The 18762-nt window shown below is 41.8% G+C and overlaps 1 protein-coding gene across 6 annotated transcripts in view; it reads left to right on the forward strand.

Annotated features, from left to right (window-relative positions):
* The window catches only part of GNPTAB (N-acetylglucosamine-1-phosphate transferase subunits alpha and beta), a 73953-nt gene that overhangs the window by 8003 nt on the left and 47188 nt on the right, over nt 1-18762 (forward strand). For all 6 annotated transcript variants that reach the window (XM_045872741.3, XM_045872743.3, XM_045872742.3 and 3 more), the window contains one exon: nt 16706-16791. In XM_045872741.3, the coding sequence (XP_045728697.1) occupies nt 16706-16791 (86 nt within the window). The remainder of the gene's footprint in view (nt 1-16705; nt 16792-18762) is intronic.

Raw genomic sequence — 18762 nt, forward strand, 5'->3', positions numbered from 1 at the left:
CAGAGACCACAACCTGAGCGCCATGACTTGCTTTAACTCTGGTGAGAGCAAATGCCTCTTCGTTTAGTCTGGTTGCTTGCTCCTTCCTTGGTCCCTAGGAATCTGATAGTACTGTGAGCCTCTCATCTCAGTCTCTTTGGTTTTCTTTTGGGGGGCCCTGGACCCGATCTAAGATGACCCTCTGCAGGTATTCTCTTGTGCGTGGCACACATCTGGTGCATGGGAGACTGACGTGCTTTGCTTTGTAAGAGAGGAAGTTTATCTTTTTCTTCTACTCTTCTAAGTTCTTGGCTAAGGCCCCTTTAACAAAAGACAGATTGATAAGAGAAAAGCATACATATTTATTTAATACAAGTTTTACATGATGTGGGAGCCTACATAAGGAAATAAAAACCCAGAAAAGTAGTTAAACCTGAGTATTTTTATTGAAGGTATAATGAAGAGTGGAGAGTTTGGGAAAATTGTGATAGGATAAAAAAGAGAATGAGCTAAGTGTAGTAAGCTGGGGAAACACAAGTCCTGTTCATTCAGATTCCTTTCGGCAATACTTGTTCTTTGGAGATAAGGATGCTCCTTTCCTCCTGGTGTAGGGAGGGCACCTCTCACAGAGAGTCTGATTACCTGCTTCAGGGGAGGGTCAGAAAATTCTTCCTGCACCTGCTGTTTCTCAGATTTCTTCAGCTTGAAATATTCAATAAGCCGAGGTGCTGTTATTTTGGGGTAGTGTATCCGGAACCCTGTCAACTCAAAGTGGGGTAGCGTGGGCTGATTCCAGCGTAGCAGCAACCTCTCTTTTGTCCTCAGAGCAGTTAGCCAGCCTGCCCATCTGTTTCTTGGGTTGAGACAGATGTGGCATCCACCCACCTGCACGGACCTGTAGTGGGCTGTCTTGGTGGTCCCACTGACCCCTTTCCCTGGCTTGAGGAGAATGGAAAAAGATCTCCACCTTCCCCCTTTCGATGAGATCAAGTGGATTTACAGAATGCCAGCAGTTTCCTAAACCCTCCCCTGGACCTTTCTACCATGATTTGGATGAGTTTTCAACCATCTCCTGAGGAAACTTTGCCTCTTGTTTCAACTCTTCACTTTGGACTGTGACATCTGTTTTTTTGGTGCCTCAGGAGAGACATTTCTACATGCACGTTTTCTTGGTGCAGTTAATTGAGTTTGCCCAGGAGACGAAACCTATGTGCCATTTCTGTACTCAGCATCTTGAGCACAAAGACATTGCCTTTCTTATCTTGAGGTCCCTGCGCCCAGCAGAACACCAGAATCATTCTTCTGACAGCACATTCTTTGGTTGAGCACAGTGCTAGGCCCCCGAGCATAGAGCAGAGAGCAAAGCAGGCTGCTCCTGCAGACGAGGAGTTTATATTCTGGTTGTACAGTCAGACATTAAATGCTTCTTAATGACAGTTGTGAGAAATGCTACAAAGAAGGAGAGGGTGTTGTGGGAGAGACCAGCAGTGTCCTCTCGGGTGCCTGGGTCGGGAGAGGCTTTCTTGCTTTAAGTGGAGCTCAACTTTGAAGGGTCAGAATTGCTGAGGCAGAGGGCAGAGCAGGGCAAGTGTGCTCTCTAGGCCATTGGTTCTCAACCAGGGGCGATTTTGCCCCCAGAGGCATTTGGCAATGTCTGGAGATATTTTAGGTTGTCATACCTGGGGCACGAGGTGGGGTTGGTGCTACTGGCCTTTAGTGGGTGGAGGCCAGAGATTCTGCTAAACATATGCACAGGACAGGCCCCACAGCAAAGATTATCCAGCCCCAAATAGCAGTAGTGCTCAGACTCTGGAACCAGCATGAAGGTCTTGAAGTTGGGGTACATTTGAGAAGGTGAACACAGGCCCATGTGGCTGGAGGCTGGAGAGCAAGAGAAAGTGAGGATCTAGGGGAGACTAGTGCAATTGGTGGTACCCACTTCCCAGCACTTGGTAGATTAGGTGTTCAGGATTTGGGTGTTCTGAGAACAATGGGATGCCATTCAAGGTTACTATATACTGTCTTTTAGTGAGTGGAGGCCAGGGATGCTGATGAACTTTCTGTGGTGCACAGGACAGCCCCCACAACGTGTTCTCAGGTATTAAAGGTCAATAGTGCCAAAGTGGAAACACCTGAGTTAGAGGGCGAGCAAGAATGGCTGCAGGCACTTAATCAGGAGCCTTGGACTAGGCTGGTAGAAGGGTATGTTAGGAGAAGTGGATAGATTTGAGAGATTTAGGAGGCAAAGTCATCTGGTCTTTATGTTCCATTATGTGCCAGACACTCTGTTGACATCTTGGGATATAAAAGTGAGCAAGATGGACAAGTTCATTTGCTCTGCCAGATACTAACTATAGGTGTTAAGTGAATGAGTAAGTGCTTTGTTGAGTGAATACATACAAAAAATTATTTTTATACATTGATTGTGATTGAGCCTTAGTGAGGAAAGATGGTTTAAATGACATGTCTAATGTATGCAAGGCACCTTGCATAGTGCCTGGTGCAAGGTGTTCAGTAAATGCTAAATAAATGCCACATGTCCCGTCCCAGGACTGTTCTTCCCTTGGCCAGGATGCTCAGTGAAGAGAGCAGCCGGAGAAGACCAACCTTCTGGTCTGGTGCCCAAGGTCACATTGAAAAGTACATTAATCTTTCCTTAAAGACAGAGCTGAAAGGTTCACAATGATTTCTTTACCTGAGTGTGCTTTATTTATTATGTTGATAGGAAAACAGAGGCAGTAAGTGCATTAATTTAATACAGGCTGTGCTTTACAATAATGTATGTTATTCTAGTTCCTTCTAAAATGTAACAAGTGTAGCTGTAATAAGTTCTGCGTGTTCACAGTATATCTTGTAGTATCTCTTACTGTCCTTTAGATTGATTGTTCCAGTCTTGTGATCCACATGCAGTGTCTTTAGCAGATGATTAGTCAGCCTGTGTGTGATTCATACTTGCACTAAATTAAGCAGGGGAAAAAAATGATCTTTGAAAAATGTTACAGACTAAGTCACACTTGTGCAGGGAGAGCCTATTGCATTCTAGCGTCAGACTAAAAACCATATTGCCCACTTTAAAATTGCTTCCTAAAATTGTTTCTTCTTTTAGGTTCTAGTTTATCTCCCCACCCCCAGTATGCCTTTTATTCCCCCTTCACTACCTCATGCCATTAACTTCATTTCTTTCTTTCTTTTTTTTAAGATTTTATTTATTTGAGAGAGAGAGAGAGCAAGCACAGAGGGAGATTGAGAGGGAGAAGCATACTCCCTGCTGAGCAGAGTGCCCTATGTGGGGCTGGTTCCCAGGACCCTGAGATCATGACCTGAGCTGAAGGCAGATGCTTAACCAACTGAGCCACACAGGCACCCCCATTAGCTTCATTTCTATCTCTGATTAATTCCAAATTGGATAAAACTTCCTTACCAAATTTTCAGAAGTTGTTTATTCAACAGAGATTTACGGAGGTGCCTACTTTGGGCCAGGTACTCTGCTGCCTACTAGAGACACAAAGATGATTCAGTTTCTTTCTGCTCTTGAGGAGCTCGCTCTAGACAGGGAGATGGGCAGGCACATAGACAAAATGCATAGTGATAAATTAAGTTGAAGGACGAGGCATGGGTGTTTCTCAGACGTAAGTGACATTTGAACTTGATCTTGAAGGAGATAGGATAGATGGCCCAAGGGAAGGAAGGGGACCCCCCCCGCTACACACACACCCCTTTTCTTTTTTTTTATTATATTAATCACCATACATTACATCATTAGTTTTTGATGTAGTGTTCCATGATTCATTATTTGCGTATAACACCCAGTGCTCCATGCAGAATGTGCCCTCCTCAATACCCACCACCAGGCTAACCCATCCTCCCACCCCCCTCCCCTCTAGAACCCTCAGTTTGTTTTTCAGAGTCCATCGTCTCTCATGGTTCGTCTCCCCCTCCAGTTTCCCCCCCATCATTTTTCCCTTCCTGCTATCTTCTCTTTTTTTTTTTTTTTAAACATATAATATTTGTTTCAGAGGTACAGGCCTCTGATTCAAGAGTCTTACACAATTCACAGCACTCACCATAGCACATACCCTCCCCAGTGTCTTATCACCCAGCCACCCCATCCCTCCCACCCCCCACCACTCCAGCAACCCTCAGTTTGTTTCCTGAGATTAAGAATTCCTCATATCAATGAGATCATATGATACTGTCTTTCTCTGATTGACTTATTTCGCTCAGCATAATACCCTCCTGTTCCATCCACATCGTTGCAAATGGCAAGATCTCATTCCTTTTGATGGCTGCATAATATTCCATTGTATATATGTACCACATCTTCTTTATCCATTCATCTGTCGATGGACATCTTGGCTCTTTCCACAGTTTGGCTATTGTGGACATTGCTGCTATAAAGACACCCCTTTCCAATAGGGAAGGATTCCACAGGTGTAAAGGCATGGGTTTGAGAGGCATTATCACCTTTCAGGACCAAAAGTAGTTCTGAAGGCCTGCAGCACACTGGGGATTGAAGCTGGAGAGGCCTGTAGTAGCCAGTTTAGGACTTGGCTGTTGAAGGATATGAAAGAATTTGGATTCGTCCTGAAGAAAATAGAGACCATTCAGATGATTACTATTTTGGGGCCTTCATAGAAAAAAAATTTGCCAATCCCATGGCTTAAAATTACATTTATTCTGGGCACCTGGGTGGCTCAGTCAGTTAAGTGTCTTCCTTCAGCTCGGGTCATGATCCCAGGGTCCTGGGATTGAGTCTTGTGTCCGATTAGCTTCTCCCTCTCTCTCTGCCCCTCCCCTTGCTTGTGCACTCTCTCTCTCTCTTTTTCAAATAAATAAAATCTTTTTTTAAATGACATTTATTCCCTTGATGTGCTGGACACTTGGGAGTTGGATCATCTGGGTGGGATTTGGTTGGCTCTGCTACACTTGTCTTTCATCCTCCTGGGACCAGTGGGCCAGCCTATACATGTTCTTAAGACAGTGGTAAAGGCGTAAAAAATCAGGCAGATACTTGTAAACCTACCTGAGGTTTAGACTTAGAACTGGTGTATTCACTGTCTTTTTATTCCCTGAACCATCAAATTTGTTCCTGCCTTAGGAGCTCTGCATTATCAGTCCCATCAGCCTAGAGACCACTGCCTCCAGACCATCATGTGTTGGGCTCCTTCTTGTCTTACAGGTCTTAGCTCAGTAACACCTTTTCACCCAACCTAAAGTAGCCTCTTTCAGCAGACCATTCCTTATTATAGTCCCCTTTTTCTTCTTTTTTTAATAGTACTTAGTCTGAAAATGTGTATCTGTGTATATATTTAATGTCTTCTCTTGCTCCACCAAAAAGTAAGCTCTGGGAACAGATTTTCTGTCTTATCCAGTCTTTCTGCCTTATTCAGTGCTGTATCCTCAGCCCCTAGAATAGAACCTGGCACCAAGAAGTTGAGTGCAGACATATATTGTCCTAGTATCTAAATATAGAAAGGTCACCTGCAGTGATCAGTTTCTTTCTAAATTTAACCTTAATAGAAAGTAGATAGGTTTAGTTGATATACATATATAATTATATTAGGGTTCTTCAGAGAAACAGAACCAATAGGATGTGTATCAATGTGTGTATGGAAATAGATTTATTACATAGAATTGGCTCACATGATTATGGAGGCTGACAGGTTTCCAAGATCTGCAAGGCTAGAGACCTAGGAGAGCCAATGGGGTAGTTCTTTTTTAAAAATTATTATTATTTTAGGATTTTATTTATTTATTTGAGAGAGAGAGCACATGGAGAGGGAGAGGGAGAAGCAGACTTCCCACTGAGCAGGGCGCCTGGCATGGGGCTCAATCCCAGGACCTTGGGATCATGACCAGAGCCAAAGGCAGACACTTAACCAACTGAGCCACCCAGGCACCCCAACCAATGGTGTAGTTCTTTTTTTTTTTTTTTTAAAGATTTTATTTATTTATTTGACAGAGAGAGACACAGTGAGAGGGGAACACAAGCAGGGGGAGGGGGAGAGGGAGAAGCAGGCTTCCCGCAGAGCAGGGAGCCCGATGCGGGGCTCGATCCCAGGACCCTGAGATCATGACCTGAGCTGAAGGCAGACGCTTAACGACTGAGCTACCCAGGCGCCCCCAATGGTGTAGTTCTAATCTAAGTCTAAAGGCCTGAAACACAGAAGAGCTTAGTATAGTCCCTGTCTTAAAATTGGCAGACTTGAGAGCCAGGAAGAGCTGATGTTTTGTTTCGAATCCAAAGGGAGGAAAGACTGATGTTCTAGCTCAAGGCAGTCAGGTCAGAAGCAGTTCTCTCTTACTCAGCCTTTTTGTTTTATTTAGGCCTTCAACTGATGCAATGAGGTCCATCCACAATAGGAGGACAAACGCTTTACACAGTCTATTCCTTCAAATGTTAATTTATCCAGAAACACCCTCGATGACACAACCAAAATAATGTTTGATCAAATATCTGGACACCCCCCTGGCTTAGTCAAATTGACACATAAAATTAACTATCATAGAAATTTAATAGATTTTATTTTAGAGCAGCTTTAAGTTTATGGAAAAAACTGCATGGAAAGTACAGAGATTTCTCATAAAACTCCCCTCTCCCAGCATATTTTCCCTTATTTTTAACATTTTGCATCAGTGTGTGGTACATTTTTATAATTGATGAACCAATATTGATACATTTTTATTAACCAAGAATATATTGATTAGGATTCATTCTTTGTACTGTATAGTTCTATGAATTTTGACAAATGCATACTGTTAGATCATGTATCTGCCATTACAGTATCACCCAAAATAGTTTCATTACTCTGATAATACCCTTGCCCTCCACTACACCTAGTCCTTGCTCCCCTCCCCACTGGCAGTCAATGATTTTGGGTATTTTATTTTATTTTTTTATTAAGTAGGTTCCATGCCCAGTGTGGAGCCCAATGCGGGGCTTGAACTCATGACCCTGAGATCAAGACCTTAGCTAAGAGTCAGACACTTAACCAACTGAGCCACCCAGTTGATTTTTTTTTTTTAAACTCTGTATATAGTTATGCCTTTTCCAGAATGTCATATAGTTCGTTGCTGGTGTGTAAGAAAGCAGTTGGCTTTTGTATATTACTTTTGTGTGCTGCAACCTTGTATCCTGCAACCAACTGTTTATTAGTTTCAGTTTTGTTTTGGTCGATTCTGTGGAATTTTCTACATAGTCATGTCATCTGTCAACAAAGATAGTTTTACGTCTTCCTTCCCAATCTATATACTTTTTATTTCCTTTTTTTGTTATTACATTCTTTTTTGAAGATTTTATTTATTTGACAGAGACACAGAGAGAGAGGGAACACAGGCAGGGGGAGTGGGAGAGGGAGAAGCAGGCTTCCTGCTGAGCGGGGAGCCCGATGAGGGGCTCGATCCCAGGACCTTGGGATCATGACCTGAGCCGAAGGCAGACGCTTAACCATCTGAGCCACCCAGGCACCCGAAAATAAGATTTTTTTTAATAGCTTCGTAATATTTGTTTGTACTTTATTTTCCTGATCACCTGTTGTTTAATTATTAGATACTTTTTTCAGATTTTATTTTGTAAGTAATAATGGCCATTATCATATTTATGCATATTGTGCAGGTCTTTGGGTACATCTGTGATGATTTCCTTGGCGTGTTCGTATCTAGAAGTAGAGTTAGCCAGAACAAAAGACATTTTGTTTGGTTCTATGATACATAATGCTAATTGCCTTTCAGGAAAGGGGGTGATTTTTTAAAATGGCCTTGCAGCTATTTAAAAATCTATAACATACTTTTCAACTAATTTATGATTTTTATGCACTTGCAACTCATAAAAAGAGATCTCTTCTTGGTGTATTTAAAAAATGTTTTTAACCAGCAAATAGTATGAGATAAAATTCGTTTGTTGATGGAGTGAGTGCAGTATCACAGGCAGATATTTTGTAAAACTTTATCTCGTTTCACTAAACTTTTTTATTTAAATTAAATTTTTATTTAAATTTTGCCAAAATAAAGTAAAAAAAGAAAGCTTAATTCGACTAGTTTTGGTTCCTGGCTTAATAGTTACAATGGAAATATTTAGCAGGTTCAACTACACTTTCATTCATATTTTGGCTATATTTTACACATGATATATTGTAATTATTTGTCTCATATTTGTCTCCCCAGCAGACTGTGAGCCCCTTGAGGGGCTAAATAAGTTCAGTGTGTTTTCATAGTCTTAATATCTTATATTTTCTATTGTACTTTGTAGTTGTCAGAATATATGGATATATATTTGCTCACTTGTTTTTTTATAACAACCCCTTGTAGGATAAGGTATTACTTAAATTTTACATTTGGCACTTAGGTTTAAGTGACTTGTCTAAAATCACAAAACTGGGGCTTCCTTGTGTGACTCTTGCTTAACTTTAAGAATTGAATAACCGTAACACTGTCCAGTGGAAGTTTGTGCAGTGGTGGAAGTATTCTGTAATTCTGAGCTGCCCCATACAGTAGCCACTAATCCTGTGAGTGCTTGAAATGTGGCTGGTGTGACTAAGGTACTGAGCTTTTTATTTAATTTTACTTAGTCTTAATTTAGATAACCATTTGTGGCTAGCGTATACCATTTTGGACAGTGCAGGTGTAAACTCATAGGTAGAATAACTGTTTGCCAGGACCTGATAGCAGAGACTCAGACATTGGCTTGCAGAGTTGAGCCCTGGATTTAAAGTCCATCCTATACAATTCTGTGATTCTATAACCTCTGACCAGTAAAACAAGTAAATCTATGTATACCCAGAAAGTCCGTTTGAATATATTTTGAAAAAATCTTTGGTAGGTTTTTTTTTTTTTTTACTTTTACTTTTATTTAAGTGTGGGTGCAGGAGGTTTTGTTTTTTTGTTTTTTTTCCCCTTTAGATATTTTTTTACAATGAACTGTCAAAGGTTTAACGTTTTTAATTCTACTTTTTTTTTTTAAGATTTTATTTATTTATTTGAGAGAGAGAGAATGAGAAAGAGAGCACATGAGGGGGGGAGGGTCTGAGGGAGAAGCAGACTCCCTGCCGAGCAGGGAGCCCGATGCGGGACTCGATCCCGGGACTCCAGGATCATGACCTGAGCCGAAGGCAGTCGCTTAGCCAACTGAGCCACCCAGGCGCCCTTAATTCTACTTTTAAATATGATTTCCTTTACTATTTTGCTCCCATCCCATCCCTGTGGCAAACAATCCTCTCCTTCTCTCTGCTCCTTTATTTCCTTAAAAATCTCAGTTTTCTGTCCTGGGAAAAGGAGAGAGATTCTGTTAAACTGTCGTGATTAACCCTATCCTTGACTATTATTTTTCCTGTCAGTCGTCTGTTTCAAGCTGTACTCATTTAAAAGCTGAACAGTAAATATTCCTTAATCATTTTATGCTAGTAAATAGTCCTTAACAGGGGTGTCAGCTCCTTGAGGACCGAGGCCTGATTTCCATTTTGTGCTCCTTAAAATGTTCAACAAATACATGATGTGTGTCTAATTCTGTAAAGGAGGTAGAAATGGTCTAGAAAAGTGTTTTTGACTTTAATTAATGTTTGAGTAAATAGTGGTCACGCATCTTGGGTTTAGATCATTTCCTTTATATGAAATGGGGGAAATCACCCAGTTTTAATAACCATTCAACTCGTAATAAGAAATGGGTTAATCTCTTATTTTAGTCACTTTGCATTGGGAAATGCTATAGACTGAATGGTTGTGTCCTCTCAAAATTTATTTGTTGAAACCTTATCTCCAATGTAATAGTGTTAGTAGGTGGGGCCTTTGGGAGGGAATTAGGTCACGAGGGTGCAAATTGACACACTTAGAAAGAGACCCCAGAGAGCTTCCTCACCCCTCCTACCATGCAAGGTGACTACAAGGAGAGGGCAGTCTGAACCAAAGTAGGCTCTCGGCAGACACCCCGTCTGCTGGTGCCTTGATCTTCGTCTTCCCAGTCTTCAGGATTGTGAGAAATACATTTCTGTTGTTTCTAAGCTACCCAGTCTGTGATATTTTGTCATAGCAGCCCGCATGATGATGAGCAGATTGACTTCCTGACTGGTATCAAGGAAGAGGAGAGTTAGTAGATCATTTATATTCAGTTCCAACAAGAAAAGATAAAGCTTAGAATATCTTTAAGATATCTTGGTCTCTCTTATAATGCCTCTTAATGAAAAATAAATTTTGTTTTCAGAGACTGTGAAGAACATGTTGTAATCTAGGAATATTTTAAACTTTTTGGGGGGGAATATTATGAACTTGGAATATCATTATTAGTGTGTGAAAAGCTCTGTCATTGCTACTTAGGGTACTTACTCCTTGAGGTTGGAAAGCCTGAACATCCTAAGTTTTTTTTTTTTGTTTTTTTTTTAAAGATTTTATTTATTTATTTGAGAGAGAGAGAATGAGAGAGAGCACATGAGAGGGGGGAGGGTCAGAGGGAGAAGCAGATTCCCCGCCGAGCAGGGAGCCCGATCGGGACTCGATCCCGGGACTCCAGGATCATGACCTGAGCCGAAGGCAGTCGCCCAACCAACTGAGCCACCCAGGCGCCCCCGAACATCCTAAGTTTTACAGTAGCCTGTAAAACAATACAGGGTACCCATGTCACATTTCTTTTTCTTTTTTTTTAATCTGATTTTTTTTTTTTTTTATGTAGGCTCCATGCCTAGCATGGAGCCCACCGCGGCAGCTTGAACTCACAGCCTTGAGATCAAGTGTCAGATTGAAGCTCACGTCTTCTGATTGTAAATCTTTTTTTTTTTTTTTTTTAAAGATTTTATTTATTTGCGAGAGACACAATGAGAGAGAGACAGAGAGCATGAGAGGGAGAAGGGTCAGAGGGAGAAGCAGACTCCCTGCTGAGCAGGGAGCCTGATGTGGGACTCGATCCCGGGACTCCAGGATCATGACCTGAGCCGAAGGCAGTCGCTTAACCAACTGAGCCACCCAGGCGCCCTTCTGATTGTAAATTTTAAGATCATTGCAGTGTATATCAGTTCTCTTCTGGACAGTTACCTTCCTCTTTTCCTTAACTGGGGAATTCTTCTGATACAAAGGATTATGAAGCTTGTGTCTCAGTAACTGTTATTCTTCTACAGGCATGCATTTGAACTTTTTCTAGGATTATCAAAATCTTCAACCAAAGCACATACCAGTTTTATAACTTTAAAAAGTTTATCATCCAAAAATTTTAGTATTTGTGTGCACAAGCCAGTTAAAGGACTGTTAGACATTCTAAAAATACCGGGAGCAAAACAAATTTATTATGGACTGTGGTCATTTATAAACATGCCAGGGAAACAGATCTGGGTCGTTGAATTAAGGATGATAAACATAACCAGTTTCAGAATTGTCTGAATGACCACATTTATAAATGTATGTTTGACAAAGCGAGCTCTGTGTAAGTAAGCATCAGAGGAGGGAGCCTGCTGAGGCTGAGAGAGCCTGGGCGAAGCTAAACAGGAACATGGGCTCTGAAGTTAGGCTGATTCACATCTCAGCCCCATTACACACGGCTGTGTGGCCTGGGGCTTCTCTTTGGGCAATGACCCATGAAGTGCCTGCCTCACAGCTAGTACCTTGTAGCAGGGCTTCAGTGGGGAGGAGAGGAGCACCGGGCATGATGGTTCTTGGTGAATGTGGGAATGTGCCCCTTCTCCTCTGTTATCAACACATTAAGACTGGCTGGCTGCAATTTGTAAAAAATGACCAACAGTTGATCCTGAATACCTTGAATGCCATGATTATTAAAATGGAGTCTTAAAAGTGATAAATATTTTAAACTAGTAGAATAAATTACCTTTAGATGATTTTTACGTATTTCTCAGAGAGAGCGAGCACAAGCAGAGGGAGAAGCAGGCTTCCTGCCGAGCAAGGAGCCTGACGCAGGACTCGATCCCAGGACCCTGGGATCATGACCTGAGCCAAAGGCAGACGCTTAACAGACTGAGCCACGCAGGCATCCCTAGATGATTTTTACAGTTCTTTATTAATAATACATTGCTTATGTGGTATTTTAGAGCTCATATAGTATTTTAATACTATTTTAGTTCATTGTGTCTTAAATTTTACCAACAAACTACTTTTGATGGCAGAAAAAAGTAAATACTCTGAAGAGAATAGTGTAGAGAGGTATGTGTGTGGAGGGGGTGGGGGGATAGAGCAAAATGGCAAGTAGGAAATTTTAAAGGCCAGCATTGTGTCTATAAAAATCACATCAGTTTTCTGTTTTTCTCCATAAAAATTTTGCATTACTATCAGTATAATATTTTAAATATTTTGCCATTACAAATGATGGTTCAGGAAGATATGCTTTGTTTACCCATGTCTTCTAACATGCCTGATGCCTTCCTCAGACCTTCTATTTATGCATGTCAAGTGAGAATCACTGTCCTACTGCAGCAACACAACAAACTGATGAAATACATTTTGTACTTAGTTCATAGTTGAGGAAATTGAGTACCCACAGTTACTAAATAGAAGAACTGGGAGGTTCTCCCCCTGGAGGTGTCCCATGTCCCAAGTCCCCAAACCCAGTCTTTTGTTTTTTAAGATTTTATTTATTTATTTGGAGGAGAGCGAGAAAGTGCATGCATGAGCGGGGGGGGGGCAGAAGAAGAGGAAGAAGCAGATTCCCAGCTGACCAGGGAGCCCAGAGGATGCCAGCTCAATCCCAGCACCCAAAGGCAGATGCTTAACCAACTGAGCCACCCAGGCGCTCCACCCCCCCAAATCCAGTCTTACATTACTCCTGCCGTAACCAGATAATATTTATATTTATGAACAAGAAGATGGTATATAATGAATCATGCTGGGCATGAGTTGATGGTAAGTAGATTGTAAGTAGTTCTGTACCCTCAAGCAGTTTATAACTTAATTGGTCTGACAGGATGTTTCCATGAGGGGGAAGGTAAATAATGATAAAAAAAAGCTAAGGGATGCAAGGCAAGAAATATTAGAGGGCCGTGAGTAACTGATTTCCAAATAAGCAGTAGAGATGAAAGTTAAAGTTCTGAGGAGGAAGTGTTCAGGTTGGCTGAGGAATATGGAGAGGCTTTGTGGATGAAAAGGGACTTGATTTTATAGTAGTTAGTGTTTCTCTAACCTTTTCCTCTGGTCTTTTGTTTATTGCTAATAATGGCTGAAAACAAGATCTGATTGCAAGCTTAGGTCTATTTTGGCTTGTTTGTTGTTTGAAAGGTGCTTATATTTGTATAGTTTACCCCAGAATAATTTCATAATTGCCCATTCAGATTTCCACTCTTTTCTACACTATCCTTGATAGTGTAAGAAAATGATCTGACACTAGTGCTCAGATGATTTTTTATTTGATTTACAAGGTTCCTTTTCGATCCCCGGTATAGCACATTACTCATTTACTTAAAGAGTTTGCCAAGATTTCCATAATAGGGTGTAGTTCACAGTTGGGATTAAGCAGAAAAGGGAGGGCGCCTGAGTGGCTCAGATGGTTAAGCGTCTGCCTTCGCCTCAGGTCATGATCCCAGGGTCCTGGGATTGAGTCCCACATCGGGCTCCCTGCTAGGCAGGGAGCCTGCTTCTCCCTCTGCCTCTGCCTCTCTCTCTCTCTCTGACTCTCATGAATAAATAAATAAAACATTTAAAAAAAAATAAGCAGAAAAGGGAAATGGTTATGACGGAAGAGGATCATGTTTCAATGCTGATGGGTTAGGACAAGGGATAAGAGACCCAGAGGAGGCTGAAGACAGGAAGAGAAGAGACATGGTGTCCCAGTGGCATTGACATGTGGGTGCAGGGAAGAAACCATGCCGGACATGGTGCCAGCCGCACAGCCCTGCACCTCCTTCTGTCATATACTCTTAGGGCTGGAAGGGATTTCAAGGACAGTTGGTCAGACCCCCTTCATAAAATGTAAAACAGAGGAAGAAACAGCCTAAACAGACCAGAGAACTTGCATAAGGTCTCATAAAAGTGACAGAGCTGGAATGAAACCCCGTGTCCCCTGAATCATAACCCAGCATTCCTACTACCTTCCCTGAAGTGTGCAGAACTCTCGCTGATAGGAGAGGAGAACATTCCTAAATGTGATAGATAAGGACCCTTTGCTGCTGTGTTCTTTCTAATACACCAAAGTGGTTTGGAGATGGTGAGATTAATTTATCTGATGAAGGAAGGCACGTTGTGTCAACATACAGCACATCAGCATTTCTCAGTCATTTGTGAAGTATGCCCTCTCTGATAATATCTTCTCATCTTCTGGGTAGCACTACAAGCCAAGAACAGTGATACTGAGCTTTATTTTTTGTGGTTTGTTTTATACAAGTAATGTACTAGTTGTCCTTTTGCAGCTACATAGGGATATTGATGGAGAATCACTTCTGTTTGAGCTCAGTAAGTTGATCTAAACCAATACAATTATGTTATTAAAAATAGATATATATTCTATATTTAGCAAAGATGGTATTTTATAGCTATATGCCTGCCACTGGGTTATGGTGTGATGTGTGATACTACCATAAAGCTCATTCCCCCTCTTGGAATTTCCAGTCCAGTTGGAGCAGCCAGTTATATGCATCTACAGCTTCAAATCTACCAGGACTAAAATGGGACTCCCACCAGCGTGCATCCCTATTACACCGTTCCTCCTATGTCATTAAGTGGCCCTGCTGTTTCTTCAGTCACTCCTATTAGAAATACTGGAAACCTAGCAATCACCTCGCTTCTCTTCCCCTTCTTCACTCCCTCATCAAGTCTGGTAGCAGATCCCTCTAACACACCCTTTGTACCCCAGCTTTAGTACCAACAGACCTGTTCATCCTTTCAGTCTGCTAACATTGCTTCTTCAGTCAAGTCTTTGTCTTCATAGAAAGAGGTGCTCCTTCTTCAGTGCAGTTGTAGCCAGCAATAAATTTCTCTATTAATCATTGGCTATAGTTCCTTCAAGTCAGGGAACTTACCTTATTTCTCTTTGTAAATCCAGTACAAGGTACATTAGACCCTCAGTTTTTAAATCAGTACGTTGAGTGATGGGCGGATTATTATTTAATTTGTGGTGTTTATGAAGCACCCCAGTGAAGTAAGATTGTCAAGATAGGCAGAGGTCAGATATTGAAAACCTGAATGCTGTGCAAAGAAGTAAGATTGTCAAGATAGGCAGAGGTCAGATATTGAAAACCTGAATGCCATGCAAAGAAATGAGCAGTTATAGCTGGGCACATGGGTCCACACGGCCTCCCCTGTAGCCACATGTCATCACGTGACTGTGTTCTGGCCACCGAAAACAGAAGTGGTAGGTGCCCCGTCCAAGAAGTTTCCTTGATGGAGGGACATATCATTCCCTATCTCTCCTTTCTGCTGACTGGAATGAAAGCTAAGTGATGGTGGCTCCCGTGGTCATCTGAATGTAGCAGGGCCACACATCCTAGGGTTTGCACAGTAGGAAGCTGAAAGAAGCCTTGGCAGGAAGGGAGAGCATTTCAGGAAGAGGAATTGAATGAAAGGACACATTTGAAGGTCAGATAGAAGATAACCTGGCAAACGAGACTGAAAAGGAGTCACCGGAGTGATGGGAGGAAAGCTAGGGAAGTGGTTTAGTAAGGAGGAACTGGGTAGCTGCTACCAATTGAGTAAGATAGAGATGGGGAAAATGTCACTGGATTCTACAACATGGAGCCCTTGGTAAGACCACTGACATGGTAAGGGCAGAAGTGGTATTGGAGTGGCTGAAGGGTAAATAGAGCATAGAAAGGGACTGTCTAAAGATATTTGACCTTGAAAGAGAGAATTTGGAATAGAGGGACCAACTGCCAGAGGGTGTGGAGTGAAGGGAAGGTTTTCCTGAGATTACTGGAATAGGCTGATGGAAATAATCCTATTGAGAGGAAAAGAGAGAACAGACAACAGTCTTGAGACAAGTTGATGAGATCCAGAGCAAATGGACAGAGATGGGGTGCTTGCAAGGAGGAGGGACACTTCCTCTGTGGTGAAGGGAGTAAAGAAGAAAATGGGGCACATGTGTGGGTGGGCTTATAGATTTGGGGTGCAGACATGAGGGAGCTCCTATCTGAACTTTCCATTGTCTCCTGAATTATTTAGCAAGGTCATCAGCTGAAACTCCATAGACAGTAAGGCCATCACCCCCATATCTTGTCAGTCTCTCCTATTATAGCTTTGTTCTGTGCTGTGAGGAGAATCTCCCGAGGTTTGGATGGATCACGGAGCTGCCTGAAAATCCTTTAGTGCCTCTGCTTCCCATGGTACATAGGGCACAACAGTCAGCACCCAGCTTCCCTTCCCAGCCCCATTCTCTCCACTCACTAGCTGTGCTCCCACCAAAGCCAGCTGCACTGTTGCCCTGAAACCACTCACCCTTGCTGCTTCTCAGCCTTCGAACATGTTCTTGCGGCACTGTCCCTTTCTCCCTACCTTGTGAACTTATTCTCTAAGACCTAATTCTCATATTGCATCCTTTTAAATCCTCTTTGATTCCCCTCCTTCCACAGGCCAGTAACTGTAGCTTTTATGTATAACTGTCCTTCTATTGTAGTTTTTTTATCTGGACTGAGCACAGTGTTTGGTATAATATATATATGGGAGGCACTGGGTGAATGGATGAATTTTGATTTCTTTTCCTGTTCCTTTAATGATTCTTAATGAAATTGAAATGAAATGAAAGTTCTATACTCTTAGTATTGATGCAGGGTAAACATTTTTTCCTTTTTTTTTTTTTTTTTCCTTTTTTTCCTAGGTGGTTCTGGAATGGAGCCGGGATCAATACCACGTTTTGTTTGATTCCTACAGAGACAATATTGCTGGAAAGTCCTTTCAGAATCGGTAAGAAGAGATCAGTTTCGGAGAGTAGCTTATTTGGACTTAAATGATGAGTCATGAGATCGCCCTTGCTTTAAATACAACAGTTGAAGTTGAAGGGATTTTTCCAAGTGTAGATATGGTTTAACCTATTCAAGACCACTCCTATCTGAAGGAATCTGTAGTCCCTCCTCACATTTTATGATTGAAAAAGCTGATTAAAATCTGATTCCCAAAGAGTAATCCTGCCTTGCAGAGTTACATGATCTCATTTTATCATCGCCCCAGTTCTGGAGGTAAAGGTAATTCCATCTCCCTGCAGGGTGAGGAACCTGGGTGGCTACCCTGGCCAGTATTACTCTTTTCCAAGCCCTGGCCCATATCCTTCTGTTGACCTCTCTCTGTTAACCAGGCCCAGTCCCATTGAAACCACCAGACCGACCCCCCACTCACCCCTGTGGTCACCACATCTTGCTGCCTCACTGTGAGGAGGAGCAAACAACCCCACAGGTTGGGTCTTTGTCTCTTGAAGGCCAAGAAGCTTCTTGGTGCAGCCCCCCTTGGATGCCACCTTCAACTTTTCTTTTCCTTGGAGATATTTTTCCTCCCTTGTAAGACAGGCCTCAGAGTGGAATCAACCCTTCCCCACATCCTCCTTTTCTTCCTGCAGCTAAAATGAACTGCAGTCTCTTTTTTATTTTAATTATTACTTATATTGTTTTATATCATAAACCAGTTTATGTCTGTGGTTGAAAACAGTTCAAATAATACAGAAAAATAAAAAGTAATGCCTCTCTCTGTTCCATTTTGAATTTCCCCGCATCTAGAGGAAGCATTATTAATGAATTTTTGTTTTGGATTCTTCTGGTAATCATCATTCTAACTTTAAAAAATAAATGGAGTTTTCTCCCTTTTATTCATTTTATGCAGTATTTATTGACTCTTTTCCATTGTAAGGGTGCACAGCGAATCATTACAGGGCAAGGAGCAGTAGGTGACCGGAACAAATGTGGGGCAGCTAACAAGGGTGGTTAACCCCACAAAAGTCTAAACGTCAGAGGCCATAACCCAAATCCTCCCTTGATCATCCTGACTGTCCGTTTCCCCCTGAGGATAGTTCCCACTGAACCAGAAAGCCTAATGAAACTACAAGTAACTATAGTTGGTGTCAGTTAGCACACCTTGACAGTTTCCTGAGACTTGTAGACTACATCACCAATTGCTCTGGAGCCCTTGCTCCCCGCTTAGAAGCACTTCCTTGTCCCTCTGTTCACTTTTTATGAGTGCCTATGTGGTTTCTATCAAATAAGCAGTTTTTTAAATTACTATGCTGATTGGATGTATGCACTCTTATAGTCATGAACATCTTAGGGAGGAAGGGCTAAGGGATTCTTTGATTGACGTAAAGCTTTACTCTTTGCTTCCGTGCCTTATGTGTGAATGACATCCCTGACTTTACTCCTTTAACAAAGAATGAATCTTTGAGTCTTCCTCTGTTTTAGACACTGAGATATAATTTTGTGGTAAAGAATTGTGTAGTCTAGTGGGGAGAATAGCATGTAAGCAAATAATTCGTGAAGTAGGGAAACTCTAAGCTTTTCTCTTAGGATCTCTCTCTCTTTTTTTAAGATTGTATTTATTCACTTGAGAGAGAGAGAGCATGAGCGGGGTGGGGGTGGGGGGTAGGGTAGAGGCAGAGGGAGTCTGACACAGGGCTTGATCCCAGGACCCAGAGATCATGACCTGAGCCAAAGGCAGACACTTAACCATTTTTAAGATATCCCTCTTAGGATCTCTTAAAAACAGTTTTCAAAGACTCTAGCGATCTGCGAAATTAGAACTATTTTTTATGACAATACTAGGGTGTTATTTGTCTTTTTTTACTGTGTTGACATTTGCACTGATGGTGTAAAAGCATTGCTGGTAAAACTGCCACATCTTAGCATGAGTCACTGTATTCTTCACTACCCCATATTTGCAGGGGTAAGATAAAAG

The sequence above is a fragment of the Mirounga angustirostris genome, unplaced genomic scaffold, assembly GCF_029215605.1.
Source record: "Mirounga angustirostris isolate CCGP_5_RB_7025 unplaced genomic scaffold, mMirAng1.0.hap1 SCAF_5, whole genome shotgun sequence".
Taxonomy (NCBI): Eukaryota; Metazoa; Chordata; class Mammalia; order Carnivora; family Phocidae; genus Mirounga; species Mirounga angustirostris.